This window comes from Ambystoma mexicanum, chromosome 13 (genome assembly GCF_040938575.1).
Source record: "Ambystoma mexicanum isolate Mex_15411 chromosome 13, UKY_AmexF1_1, whole genome shotgun sequence".
Classification (NCBI taxonomy): domain Eukaryota; kingdom Metazoa; phylum Chordata; class Amphibia; order Caudata; family Ambystomatidae; genus Ambystoma; species Ambystoma mexicanum.
Genome location: NC_090938.1, coordinates 125,066,163 through 125,081,390, shown reverse-complemented (window position 1 = coordinate 125,081,390; position 15,228 = coordinate 125,066,163). Strand labels below are relative to the sequence as shown.

General features: G+C 48.9%; 1 protein-coding gene across 1 annotated transcript in view; it reads right to left on the bottom strand.

The window, feature by feature from the left end:
• Positions 1-15,228, bottom strand: part of TBC1D22B (TBC1 domain family member 22B) — a 455,793-nt gene that overhangs the window by 247,863 nt on the left and 192,702 nt on the right. The window contains exon 5 of the mRNA XM_069633426.1: positions 8,982-9,052. Coding sequence (XP_069489527.1) covers positions 8,982-9,052 — 71 coding nt within the window. The remainder of the gene's footprint in view (positions 1-8,981; positions 9,053-15,228) is intronic.

Genomic DNA, 15,228 nt, shown 5'->3' with positions numbered 1-15,228 from the left:
GATCAGCAGCCAGACATCTCCTTCGTGTGCTCGTTGGCTAGTTCCCAGGAGCGGGCGCGTATCAGCCAATCGTCCAGGTACGGGTATACTTTTATGCCCTGCAGACGCAGGGGGGCCGCCACCCGGCCAGGCATTTTGTGAACACTCTTGGGGCTCATTTTAAGCCGGATGGTAGGGCCTTTAACTGGTAGTCTTGGCCTTGTACCACGAACCGTAGGAACTTTCAATGTTTCCTATGGATGGGGACGTGGAAGTAAGCACCCTCAAGCCCCATCATCAAGAAATCCCCTTACTCGAGCCCCAACGGATGGGGTTTCCTAAAAGGACTTCGGCCTCCTCCCGGAGAAAGAACGCTCCTAGGACCAACCGGTCCCGAGTGAGGCATGACCCTGCTCGGGGTACGGTTCAGAGGCCATGCAGCCAGCATGTTATACCAGTCTTGCTTAGTATTATTCGAGAAGCCCAGGCATCTCTCGCACCCATCCTCATTGTGGTCCAGGTAGTATTGACACTTCTGATGTTTGTTCTCCACAAAGATGTTCCTTAGGAAACATTGAGTGCAGGACCTGAAAAGTGTCCTGACCTTTTTCTCCTCTGCCACAGTCATATGGCGCGAAGTAAGACCAAGATGGCCTTCCAGAAACTTCAACAAACAATCGCCCTTGAGGGGCGCGCAACTTCACGAACAACGGATCCCCGTTCCCGGCCGATGCAGATGGAAGCACACGGGCGCTGATGGAACAAAAACATAACAAAATAGCTATAGCTCAGAGAGCAACTTGAGGCCAACACTGAAGCGTGCAGTAAAAATCTGAAGATGGCTGCCGGAGGCAGGGCTTAGGGAGAGGACTGTCACTAGATGGGGGCAGTATGACCCAGAGGACAGTGATTTGTTTACAGGAGAAAAACAGTGAAACTTCCTTTTTCCCAGATTCCCAGCTGGACGATTGGGAATATTCATGAGCATGTGAATACATGCCAGACCCTATGCTGGCGAACTAAAGTAACCAAAGATGACGACCAGCGACGCCTGCAGACATTTTGTATCACTATGAAGCGACCACTGCTGTCCTGACTCAGATTCCAAATTCAACTAGACAGATGAGCTCTGAAGATGACTCCTTCCCTTTGGTTGGTGGGAACAACCAGCCCTGAGAGGAACTACAATCTGAGCCATCGCTCAAGGTGCTGTGCCTTTCCAGAGTTGCAGACCGTGAATACTACGAGACCTCCAACCCAATTGCAGTGCATCGTATTTTAAAGGCTGAATATCTCCAAGTCTTTGCTGAGTGCCAGGTGAACCTCCAGAGACATTATCCGACTCATCCAAGTCCCCCCACCAGAGTGCAGGACTCCAGCAATAAAAGAAGATTGATTCGGGGCAGTAGACCGTCCATGGTTGGTGCTGCAGAAAAAGGCACCAAAACCGCAGACCGACTAGAGAAGTTGAAGAAATCTGTGCCAAGGGTCCTCTCTCGAGACTGTTGCCGAGACATCCCAATCACAGTTCTGCCTTTTGTCACCAGACCAAGGAATCTGGAGACTGCGTCCATCGCTGCTGCACAGAGAATCCATACTTGAACATTTCATATGACCTAAGGTACTGCAGGGTGAAAAGGTATTGCTTACCTTAAAAGGGGAGTCACTCCAGAGTGTTGGAGTTCACAAAGGGGTGTCCACTCTTACCTTCGACCCAAGCTGCCGGCTTGCGTCCCTTTTGTGAGTTCTTTAACATGGTCTCCAACGTAACTCATCTAGCATCTTATCCTAGAGACTGAAAATATCCACAGGAACTTCGCTTTTCTGCTGCTTCGTAAGACTGAGCCTTTTCCAAACTGACTTTTGCAAAGAGTTAGGGATCAGACTTTAAAAGCTTTCGTTTATCGAGAAAACGCCTCTAGAACCTTAAGCTCTGCTGTTGGACTACCCAACCTTTTTCCTTCCTAAAAGACTATGTTTTGTGGTTTTGCTAACTAAATACAATACCCGTATATCTTTGTCTGTGCACAGTCGTACCGATAATACAGTAGAATTTTCAGTGTCAACCGCTGTAATAATTGTACCGTGAGCAACTACCAACTAAGCAGTGGCCTTTGAAATGCATTTATAAGTATTCGTATGTATGTTCAAGTAATCTAAGTATTTTAAGACAATCCTTGTGTAAATGTAATAACTATACATTTTAATTTAGCTTTATTGGTGTATGTGTTTTGAACTACTGTACTAAATGGGTTCAGTGTACTTACCTGCAGCTCACATCTTCCTCCTTTGATAAGCCTGACTGCTCTGCCACTCTACCAAGTTTCATTGAGTAGTACAAACTTATACTAAGAGTTGAGGACCTATATGTCATTGGGATAGTTTTAAGAAGTCTTACCTCAAGTGGACTTTAGGAAAACCAACACAAGGCCAGTGAGAAAAGGGGATAACATTGCATCTCCCCAGCACTTCACATACGAGTGGGTGTGCTTGTCGCACATATAAAATGTAAAATGTAAAAGGGATGGTCCAACTTTACTCTTGGGAACAGTAGTTCACTGAAGATGAAGAGAAATTAAAATGGAAAACCCAAAGGCAACATTGCAGATGCCATAGTAAAACACATACAACACTTTAAATCCATACACAGACACTACGAAGAGCCCAAAAAGGTCACCCATACAAATGTGTAAAAGACAAGGTGAGGGGGGTGGGGGGGGGAAAAATTCCAACTCACCTAGGAACAAATAAGCAATTAGAGTCCAGCAAAATCTTCTGGGGTTGACAAAGGTCATGCAGATTTAGCACAAATATGAAAATCCTACACTTTTTTTCTTTCTGTATTATAATCAAATCCTACCCTACAATGTAGGATGATTTAGAGATATATTCTACGCATGGAATTTGAATTAATAGTATTTGTCTTTTGATGATCATCTTTTTTTTGTTCTTTGGAAAGGAAGTTGTGAGAGCAAACCTTAATCCAATATGGAACAAGTTACTTACCTGTAACTCTTGTTCTCCAACATGGGTCTGGCATGGATTCACATGCTCATGAATATTCCCCGTCTTCCGGCTGTGGATCCTCAGTAAAGAAAAAATCAATTTAATTTCTGAACTGTCTTTCTCTTACAAAACCGATCACTGGTCTCTGAGTCAAACTGCCCCAGCCAATGACGGCCCTCTACCAAACCATCCCTCCTCTGGCAGCCATCTTCAGATTTGGTAGCACGCAAAGTGGCAGTAGGACCAAGAGAAGAGCCGCAGAGGGACAAGTGGGAGGGTTCACATGTGAATCCATGCAAGACCCATGATGGAGAACAACAGTTACAGGTAAGTAACTTCTTCCTTCTCCAGCATGGGGTCTGGCATGGATGCACATGTTCATGAAGAATACATAGCAGTACACATATGCACAACCATGGGAGGTGGCAAGGCTCAAAATAAGCATCTCTTACCTCCTCACCAGGCTCACCTTCAAGCAAACTGGTTGCGCAGCTTTGCTTGGCCGACTCTGGACTCCTCCCTGGAATCCCTGTCAACGCAGTAGAATTTTGTTAAGGTGTGCGTCGACATCCAGGTAGCAGCCCTGCAGATGTCCAGCAGGGCATAACAGACAGGAACACCGTAGTAGCAGCGATCGCTCTGGTCAAATGGGCTCTCACACGGCCAGGCAACAGTCAGTTTGCCAACCGGTGACGATGGGTGATGCAGCCGGAGAGCCACCTGGAAACGGAAGCCTTGGAGAGGGCCTTCCCATGGTTCATAGGGCCAAAGTTCACAAAAAGTTGCGACGTCTTCCGGAAACGCTTTGTGTGGTCCACAGAACTTCAGCGCTCTAGCCACATCCAGCGAGTGCAAAGTCCCCTCAGCCGGCGACGAATACAGGTAACACCAAGGGCTGGTTGAGATGAAAATCTGACGGCACCTTGGGCATGAAGGAGGGGTGCACCCGTAGCATTACCCTCGTCTCGTGGAATGTCAAGTAATGTGGTTTGCAGGAGAGGGCCTGGATCTCTCCCACTCTAAATAAAAAAGGGTTTTTATATAGCGCAACTCACTCAAAGGTCTTGTGGCACATCACCTCCCACTCGTCGTGCGGAGGTGATGGCCACAAGAAAAGCTGTTTTCCACAACAAAGATTTCAGTGGCGCCGAATGCATAGGCTCGGAGGACCCATGAGCATAGTCAGCATCACAATGAGTTCACACGCTGCGGCTGGAGCCTTCACCGGTGGGAACGGACGGAACAGTCCCTTGACAAACTCCTTAACCAGACGGTGTGACCATAACGACGACAGTCCCAGAGATGTGGTGTAGTGGGAGATAGTCGCCAGATGAACTTTGATGGAGGCATGGGCCAGTCCAGCTACGGCAAACAGCAAATACAGCAGTACCTGCAGAGCCGTGACTCGTAGAGGATCGATCTCCAGTGCACAGCACTGAACGGCGAACCTCTTCCATTTGTGTCCACAGCATTTTAGAGACGACGATGCTCTGGCCTTGGCAAGCACCTCCTTGCAGTCCGCTGGGAGATCGTAGCCCCCAACCTCTAACACTACAGGAGCCAGGCCTTCAGGTTCAGCGATCCTGGGTCGTGGTGCAGAATTGCACCTCCTTCCCTGGAGAGAAGATGTGCGACCACTGGAAGCTCGACTGGAGGGGCGCTGACATGCTGAGAAGGTCCGGGTACCATATCTGCCTCAGCCACGCCGGTGCAACGAGGATCATCCTGCACTGGAACCGCTCCCCGGCTGGGGAAACCTGCTGGCGAAGCTCCGGCACTTGGGTGTTCATAGCCATCAAACAGATCGATCTGGGGATTGCCCCATCTGCGGAACAGGTGATCCACTTGGTCCTGCCGAAGTTCCCACTCGTGGTAAGAGCGTAGCTCCCTGCTGAGAGTCGGCAATGGCGTTTCATCCTGCCAGATGAAACGGGATGAGGAACATCCCCTGGGCTGCATCCCAGTGCCGTAGGTCCTGCACCTCTTTGGAGAGCGCTGGGGATATGGTGCCCCCATGCTTCCTGATGTAGAACATTGTGGTGGTATTGTCCGTGAAGACCCGCACCACCTTGCCCTTGAGGGATGGGAGGAAGGCCTTGAGGGCCAAATAAACACTGCTTGCAGCTCCAGAGCACTGATGTGCAACGTTTTCTCCTCTGGTAGACACAGGACTCTTGCGTGAAGACTTCCGATGTGAGCTCCCCAACCTTCCAGAGAGGCGTCCGTTGTGACCGTCTCCTGGGGTGGCGGGTCTGAAAAACCGCACCTCTGGACAGATGTGAGCAAACTCCCCACCAATGTATCGCTCAACGGAAGCTCTTGTCGAGCGTGATCTTATCCTGGAGGCTTCCCGACACTTGTATCCAACGGTCTTCGAGGAACTCCTGTAGCGGACGCATCCACAGCCTGCATAGTCTGATGAGGTAGATGCATGACGACATCATGCCGAGCAGAACTTGATAGTCCTCACTGTGGCGACCTTCAGTGCCAACAGCTGTTGCACCTTGCCCAAGATAATCGCTATCCTTTCCTCCGACTGAGACACCAGGCACAACACGGTTGAGTCGGGATCCCAGAAACAGCGCGTCCTGCGATGGAATCAAGCAGGACTTTGCATAGTTCACAGAGAACCCCAGATCAGTCAGAAGGCAGATGGTCCTCGCTGTGTGGTCAACAGCGACGTCCTTTGAGTTGACGCGAGTAAGCCAGCCGTCCAGGTAAGGGTAGACGTGGATCCCTTGTAGACGCAGCTGCGCCGCCACAGTCGCCATGCACTTGGTGAAAACCCTTGGCACCGACTTCAATCCGGAGGGAAGGGCCTTGAATTGGTAATGTTGCCCTTGAACCACGAAGCTCACAAACTTGCAGTGTCCGTTGTGGATGGGGAAGTAAGCATCCGCCAAACCCAGCGACGACAGAAAGTCCCCTTCTACTAGCTGTCCGAGCATGTGGTGAAGAGTCACTATTCGAGACTTTATTTACTTGTTTAGACAATGGAGGTCAAGGATGGGCCTCCAGCCGCCAGTCTTTTTCACGAGGAAGTAACGAGAGTACACTCCAGAGCCCCGGTGCCTCTTGGGACAAGCTCTATCGGGCACTTTTTTAGCATGGCCCGCACCTCCAGCAGCAGCTGAGGGATGTGGTTTTCCTGCTGGGCCACCGGTGGAATAGCGGGATCCTTCAGTTGGAATTCCAGGGTGTCTCCGTGGCCGAGGGCATCCAGCACCCAGTGGTCGATGGAGATGGACTCCCACACTGACTAAGCTCGCCAGGCGGCCTCTCAACAGGATGCACGGGTGGGGGCCCGACACCACGTTTGTTAAATCCTGCTTGGACGTCAAAGCACCACCTTGGGGACCCTGGCAACAACGACGTCCTCCTCCAGACTTGGCACGACCCCTGTTCTCTGGGCCGAAGAGTGGGATGGTTGACAGTAAGACTAGGCACCTCCACTGAAACCTTTGGAGAATCCTTGGGATTTGCTGCTGGAGGTCCGAAAGGACGGGCGTCGCTGTTGAAACGTGTCCAAGGCACAAGCTGTCTTTGTCTTGATGGCTTGAAGAGACTCATCTACGGCCTTCCCGAACAAATGGTCGAAGGGCATGTCCAACCCCCTCGACTGAACGTCCTGGCGAAAACTTGTGGCCCTAAGCCAGCCCCGTCAACTAAGGCAAACGCTGTTGCCCATTTGACGCAATCCTGTGCCGGCGATGTCCGTGGGCACCGTGATGGCATGGTCCGATGCCACCTCGCCTTACTGCAGAATTCTCCAAAGGAAGGAAGTCCAGGAGGGGAGCGATCTTGAACCACAGGTACCGGTCGTAACGCACCACAATGGCAAGAGCGTTGGCGGCCTTGATATGGTAGTCGCTGCTGATGTGATAACTCGTTGCCCCATGGCATCCAACTTCTTCCCCTCACTGTCTGCGGGGTGGGGGGCGGGGGGTGGAGGACGCGTGAAGAGGAGGAGCCCAAAGACTACTTCTTGACTGCTGCCGATACCACAGTCCGGTGACAGTTGGGTCCGCAAGCACTTGGGCGCAGAGTCCGGCACCCTGTACTACTACTCATAACGGTCCCTCTTCGCCGGGGCCATGGAAGGGTTCTTCATGAGGGCCAACCCCTCCTCCCAAATGTCATCCAGGAGTGAAGGGTGGCAAGGAGGTTGAGGGTGAACTTTCCACTTCTTGGCTGGTGGTTCCTCCGTCGGCGCCGCAGGAGGGGCCGCTGGTGCAACAGGCATTATCAGACTTTATGGATCTCCAAGACCATAGTATGCAAAACGGAGAGATTCTCAAAGTAGCTGCTGAGGCGGCTGTGGCGACGGAGGCGAAGGTGAAACCGGTGACTGCGGTGTAGGCCGGTCGGCCAAGCCCTCAATGCCCTGCTTTTCCTCATCGGTCTCCTAGTCATCGCCCTTGTCGGAATCCTTGCAGCAGGGCCTGCTCTCCATGCACCGCTCCTCCTGCATGGTCTGGAGGCAGGTAAACTCCTCCCCTGGAGGACTACCGGGCCACCCCCCCCCCCTTTCTCTGACCAGGGGGGACGGTTTTGGTGAAATAACTGGCATCTTCTCTGGTGTCTTCTCTATGGGCTGAAAAGAGGACTCCTTTCTCACAGGCAGGGATACTCTTGCCACCAGGGTTGAGTCGTCCGGTTAGCCACGGCGGCCGGCCTTCGGGAGGAACGCCACCACGCCTTCGAGGGAAGGTTGGGCCTTCGACGGATTCACCTGGGCCTTCCCAGTCTTGGTCGAACCCCCATCCTTCTCCAAGGGGGAAGGGTCAGTGCCCCACTCCTCCTTGGCCTTCTCCGGCGGGCTAGTCTTGGGCTTCTCCAGCGGGCCGGTCTTGGGCTTCTTCTTGAGTTTGCCCAGATGGTCAGACTTCATCTTTGACGAAGATCCAGAGCGTTGGCTGGTGATTGAAGCCGCTGGTGACGCTGCACTCCCCCTGGCCGCCGAGGAGCCCGTCGCATTGGCACTCCCGGTGACAGTGGATTCGTGGTGCTTAGCCTTTTGTTGGGCCCCTGTGCGAGGAGTGCCCTCAAAGGTCTTAGAAGACCGCTCAGCTTCCTTGGGAGCAGGGGAGGCATGCTGCTGGGACCCACCCAGAGCAGGGGCCTTGGCCTGTAGCCACTCCTTGAGCCGACTATGCCAATCCTTTATCGTGCGGGGCTCCATCTCCTGACAAAACGCACAGTCCTCCATGTGCATTGGGTCCGGGTACAGGCAGTAGAGGCACTTTGAATGCTTGTCGTCCGAGAAGATATTCCGCTAGCCGCAGTCGGAACAAATCTTGAAAAGGGGAGATGAATCCTTCTCCTCCGACATGTCCATGCGGCGTAGGCCTTGAAGAAAGGTCTGGAATCCTCCAAGAAGAAACTATGAAATTCACCCTTGAAGGGCGCTGAAGAATCCAAAAAATGGGTCCCCATTAATCAGAAGGTATATTGATGGAGCGCGAGGCTCGATTGACCTAAAAAATAGAGTAAAACTCTTCCAAAAATCGCAAAACGCAGTAAAAGCAAGGTCTTCCAACACTTGAACGTGTGTTAAAAATCTGAAGATGGCTGCCAGAGGAGGGGCTTAGGTAGAGGGCAGTCATTGGCTGGGGGCAGTATGACCCAGAGACAGTGATTTGTTGTTAGGAGAAAGAGTTCAGAAATGAAAAACTGATTTTTTCTTTGCCGAGGATTCCCAGTCCGACGACGGGGAATATTCATGAGCGTGTGAATCCATGCCGGACCCCATGCTGGAGAAACTTTATATACTAAACATCCCGCCCTTTGGATGTGCTTGGCAACAGTGAACGTGGTGAAGGCACCTAAAGCTCAAAGGAAGGAAACGAAGGACCAGAGCAAGTACAGCAATAGTAGAGATCAACAAGGTAAGAAAGGTTACTTTCTGAATAGGCGTTGTTTGGAAATACCCAAGTTAATCATGGGTTGGGACCGTTGTGTAGGCGTAGGTTGCTAAAAGAGTCTCAAACACTCACCGAGAGAAGTCTCCAAGTGACCGGTCGCACCTCCCTTGGCACACCTGACCAGCTGCATTTTCTCAGATCATCTAGAAAATGAGAACAACTCCATTGAAGTTACTTTACTCTACTTTGAGAATATCAAAAAATTCTGACTAGATTCAAGTGAACATCCCATGGTTTAATGAAAAGCTTGCCCATTTTCCTGGAAGAGCGGTCTGTATTACCGGCACAGGTTCACCACAGCCTACTGCTGCACAAAGCTCAAGTGAAAGGCAAGTGCCCCTACACCAAGTAGTCTCACCAGAGGCCCTTTAATTAAGAGCATTAGAAATTGGATTAAAACCATTTATGAATATATAATACATGTGCATTTATAACATTACATAGAGAAGCCAGGACCCATATGCGCCCAACACCCCTCCAAAAGCCAAACATGCCATCCATACCAACAGATATCAACATAGACTTCTCCCAATTTTAGTTAATAGAAAAGAAATCCTCCAACCAATCCTTATTTTCATGACTGTTGCCCTCTCTGCAGCTGGTAATACCACGTCTTTTCTCTTTTCCGTCTGCCATGCTCACAGCTGCCTAAAGTTTACCTTCAAAAAGGAGCATCCCACTACCCATCCAACCCCAAGATTCAAAAACCTCTTTGGGCTTGCCCTCATCATCTGACAGTTACATTTGAAGAACCATCTGGGGAGGCTAGACGGAATCTGTGTGGCAGAGATGCCAACAAGCACTGTCAAGAGCTAGGTATGTGGGGGCATCTTCCATACTCACTCACCTCTGCCCAATATCCTGTGCCAGAGTGTTTCCCCGAGTAAATCATTGAGTAAATCATGAGCGTAAGAAACAGACAGTCGCATGCAAGGCATAAACACGGTCACAAGAATTTCTATAGCAAGTGATGGAGCCTTCCTGCAATCAGGCGGATTCTTACCCGCTCTGTGTCACTGGAGTGGAGCGGGTGCGATTGGAAACTTTGCAGGCAAACGGTGCAGGTGCTGATTAGCAAAGATTTCTCTTTACAGCACATCTTTCCCTCCATTTTTATGGACCCCAAAACACTGCTTGTTATTTTTTAATCTGACCTGTATGTTTTGTTTTACAGTGCAGTGAAGCCTTCAGCTTCACTAAACTGGCTTTTTTTAGTTCAGTCACAGGGAAACTGACATGTCCTTCAAGCTGTCAGTACTGGGAAACATGGTTTCCGTTGTTCTGGTTACATTGTTGCCACTTGTGTTAGTTTGATCATTTTACAATGCAGTGCAATCAGGTATACTTTTTGTTTAGCCTTAGACCAGTGGTCTTCAAATTCCATTGGCCTGGGCCCCTCCCCCTGAGCAAAATGTGAGCAGCTAAGGACGCCCCTCCTCCCCCAAAAAAATGTTAAATGGACAGTAAGTCCAAATGGCTATGAACTACTGCGTGGCGTCAGCGCACCCTCTTCCCAGTATAGTGCCTGGGCTCTCCCACCTGCTCCCATCACAGTCTCTGGGCCCCCACATCCCACCAATGTCCCTGGGCTCTCCCCCACCCTGGTCCCATCACTATGCCATGGCTCCACCCACCCCTCTCCCAGCATATTCTCTGGGCCAGTGGCAGCTGGTGAATTATTTAAGTGGGGGGGCATAAATATTTCTCCTAGATTTATAATTGCAACCAAGTGTAGCAAGGGAACCAGAGTCCATCAACGGGGAGGAAGGGGGGGGGGTTAAAATAATGGGTTAAAATGTTGCATTTTGGAGCATACTTTTAATAAACAAAGGGTAAAAAAAAAATGGCCGCTGCGGGGCTCAGGGGTAGGCATGGTAATTTTTACTGGACATCTAGGATAAAATGCCTTTGTTATAACAACCCCCTCCCACCCCACACAACTCGCCAACATTCAGCTCCACAGACCAAGACACACATCAAGCACTATCATTCACAGGGGCTCCCATCATACACTTTCATACATGCATCCACACACAAATAATTATAAAATAAATGAACTTATCTTCTGCCCCGGTCCCGATGTTTCCTCCTCAGCACTCCAGCTCCTGCATCATGAACAGGAATCTGTAAGCAAGAGCTTTCCTGGTTCCAGAGTGTGGGTGCTGAAACACCCAGCTCCAGCCTGCTCTGTATGAGCGAGGAGGCACAGCTGCTCTCCCTCGGGCATACAGACATGCAGTTCCTCAGCCAGCGTTTCCAATGAGCTATGCAAGGCTGGTAAAGCAACGCACTCCCAGCCTTGCATGGCTCATTGAGCATCTGCAGGGCTGGGGAACTAAACTGCCAAAGGGAAACAGTGTTCCCCTTTGACAGTTCAGCAAGCCCGGCAGCACTCCAGCTGGAAAAGCAGCGGAGGGATCGCTTAGTGTTTCAGTAGGTTGGCTGCTTCATAATGGGTGAGGGTGCCACTGGGACAACACCCCTTCGCCCAAGCCACACCTCCCCAGGGCTCCCTCGACCCATTTTTTGTTGTTGAAATGTCAGGCAGTGGATCTGCACAACCCACAGTTTGAATACCTCTGCTCTAGACAAACACTGGAGGATTGTTGGTAACTTTAGGTCAGCCTAAGAGAGAAGCTGATGGCAGCGACCCTCCCTTGCCACCTTCTCTTCCTCTCTTATTCCCGACTGCCTGTATGCTATTCAGGTATGGTGCAATACTAATGAGCTCTGCCTTAATGCCAATTAAGACAGATCCTTCTCATCGGGACCCCTGCTCCTCCTTTCCATTCCACACTCTGGCCACCCTCCATGGGCGCCCTTCCCTCACCCTCCTGTGAAGTAAAAAATCTTGGCAACATCCCTGACTCTTCTCTCTCCTTACATCGCAGACCTGGCCAAGAAGGCCCACTTTCAGCTGCACCTCCTCAGAGGCAATGTTCCCTCTAAATATTTTTATCTATGTGCGGAACTGATTTGCTGTTGAGCGCTCATTATTTTCCATGTGCGCAACTGACTAATGAGGTAAGCCACTTTGTGAGCATGCGTATTTAGTGAACTACTGTTGCAGAAGAGAGTTGGAAAGGAATTTCCTCTTCCCAGTCACTGCAATTCTTGACAAATCTTACAACACTTTTTCCAAACACATAGGCTAAAATAAAATATGTCATATGTGATTAAACAGAAAACTCATCAACCAGTCCAAGACTTCCACATCTGCCATAGTTCCTTGCAAATGTTTTATGCCACTGGAAAATCACTAATATGTACTACAAAACACAAATATCTCTCGTCATAAACTGATGTAGCGGTCAAGAAATTCTGACAGAATACATGTGCCAATGAATTAATGGCAATTAAAAGCAATGTGTCAAAAACATACTGATAGGAGTTCAAGTGCCACTTTAATGATTAAGTAATTCAAGGGCCAGGATTACATTATTCTAATAATGTGTATAAGGATGATTATTGCATCAGAATAACTGCACCTCAGAATATGATTTAAAAAATCCCGTGCCTCTGCTTACTATCCACATTCCTTGTCCTGTGGGTAGTGTTAAAACCAGCCTTACAGCTAAAAGACATATAGACCATCCATTTTTACTCCCTGAAAAAATGAAAATGTGCCCAACAAAAACGAGAAACAATTAAAATGTTGTTGCTTCAACCCACAAAGCTCCAATGATCTTTTTTCAAATTGGTGACCAGTAGAGCAGTGACATAGGAAGGAACTCTAATAATATTAACACCTGATCTCAACAGGAATTTTATGGGGAAGAACATCTTTTAATAAGCAGAAAATATACCTACTAGCAAAGCTAATGACTTTTTTACTCCCTGAAAAATCCTTTGATTCCAAGTAGGGAGCAAAATCTGATTGGAGCCCTGCTTATAACCCTGACATAGGAAGTTAAATGACAGGGCACATTATAGCTTTGCCCACCCTTCCACACCACAGCCTGGATAAGTGCCTTACTGAGGTTTATTATGGAGCCCTGCTGAAGAAAGTCACATATATATGCCTTTTAAGTTAATAGCATCAATTTATCAGAGATACAACTGATTCAGTGCTTTCTTCAATAACTATGGATCCCTCTTCTGTAATTCTTTATCAGTTAAATAAGATGGAGGGGGATGCTAGAGACGATACATACAGAGCAAATGGTTATATTGAAAAGCCCTCAGCAGTTGAGCATAGAAAAAAAAAGAAGGAGCTGTTTAGACGGGTACTAGAATTTCCTATCCTTTAGCAAACAAGCAACACATTTCCTTCAGTGTACTGCCGAAACGTCTGATTTTGTTTTTGAAATGTGCTGCTTTGTTCATCAGCCGCAGTATTTAATGTCTCAACATATGTGCATTTTAAGAATGTCATGACTCTGCATGTACGCAATTCTTTTGCAGCGCATACAAGCTTCTTTCCAACATACTCCACCCTTATATCATTGTGTAGGATTAGACAGTGCTCAGTGAAACCTTTTTTGTATAGCAGCGAGTTACCATAAAATGTGTAAAGGCCTATGCCCAAAGGAACTCTGTACACTTGGAAACGAGGCAGCCTGTGTGAAAAGCATCATCTTGTCTGACTATCTGGTGTCCTGATACTATGAACGAGAAATCCCGGGCATAGTCCATACCCATTATCCTTTGTAGGCAAAGTAAATTATATTGCACTGTTGCTCTCCACGTATAAGGTAATGTTAGTAATTCAACAGTAGGAGACACAAAGCATCACATTTGTCTTCTCAAAATCCTTACAGGGCAAATTAATATTTGAGTTTCATAATGTGTTAACTTGCAAGGGAGCCACTTCAAAACAATGAGTAACAGAAACTCTGGCATGGGAATGTTATTCATATTATTCATATTACAAACATACATAAAACAAGTGGATGTAGGTACACATCTGCTAATCTTTCGCAGAGCCAAGAGAGGAAGAGTCAAGGTTGTCAGGTACCATCTTAATGTGTTCTGGGGCAGCAGTTAGAGTCATAAGGTAAAAGTGTGGTAGTAACAAGCTTAGGAGTCACGCGTGGGGAGGAAACATTTTTCTGTTTGTGTGCAGGCATATCTTGGTTAGATTCTTCTGTCCATGGAGCCAGTTTTTCATATTGGTTTTTAACCTCTTATGTGTGTATTTTGCTGCTAGGGTTTTTGGGTGTTCACGGTCACTCTTGCATAGTAGCGTAATGCAAATGAACAGAATATCAAGACTAGTTGCTTATTTTAAGAGAAAGAAAATTTGAAGTAATTTCTGTGACTTGTGCCTTATAAAAAAAAATGAATAGGTGAGAATTGTCTGTGTGCGCTGCTAAAAATCTTCTGAGTGGCACCCAGAAGGAAGTTGGGCAAGCGCACATGCGCACAGCTTAGAGGGAACACTGCTCAGAGGCATTCTCCCTTTCTTCACATTCCCCAAGAAACTCCATGTTTTCAGAGCTCTGGTTATTTCCAGGCTGGACTATTCCAACAGCCTCTTCCTTAATCTGCCTAACTTCTCCCTTCGCTCTCTTCAACTAATCTAGAATAAGACTGCAAGTCTTATCCTTGGCCTCAGGCCCACAAACCGCATCTCTCCACTGGCTCCCGTCTGCTGCCAGAATCAAGTTCAAGACCCGGCGCATCATCCAGAAGGCTTACTGGGCCCTGGGACCCCCGCTACATCCAACTCTCTCTCAAAATACCCCCCTACTAGAGCCCTTCGCTCATCTAGCTCCAACTCTCTTCAGATCAGACGCTTTTCCAAGCAGAGAGTGAGGGGTAGATCTCTCCACTGCAAGTGCCTCCCTCTGGAATGGCCTCCCTGGCCCTCTCAGACTTGAGCCGGATCTCCTTAAGTTCCGGAAGCTCAAGATCTTCCTTTTCTCCTCAGCCTCTTCCCTCCAGCTCCCCTAGTTTTCTCCTCAGCCTCTTCCCTCCAGCTCCCCTACTTTTCTCCTTAGCCTCTTCCCTCCAGCTCCCCTACTTATCTCCTTGCCTGCTCTTGACTGTTGCCTGGTTCCTTCAGAGTCATACAGGGCATCCCCCCTTTCCCAGTCTACCCCTCCACTTTGTCTTTCCTGAACCCCCAACACCTGCACTGGTCTGGCTGGCCTGTACTCCGAGTCATTCCAACCCCTTACCTCACACTAGATTGTGGACTCTGCTTTCCCCAAGCCCTGTCCACCTGGCCTCCCCTGGCACTCTCCTCTCATGGGCCCTTCTGCCCAGTTCTAGACCTCACAGGCACTTCTCATTACTGGACTGTGGGCGAGTCATACCCAAGTTATGGGCAAATCGGTGAAGATGCTAGGTCATGGTTGTGATGGTGCGCAGTGGT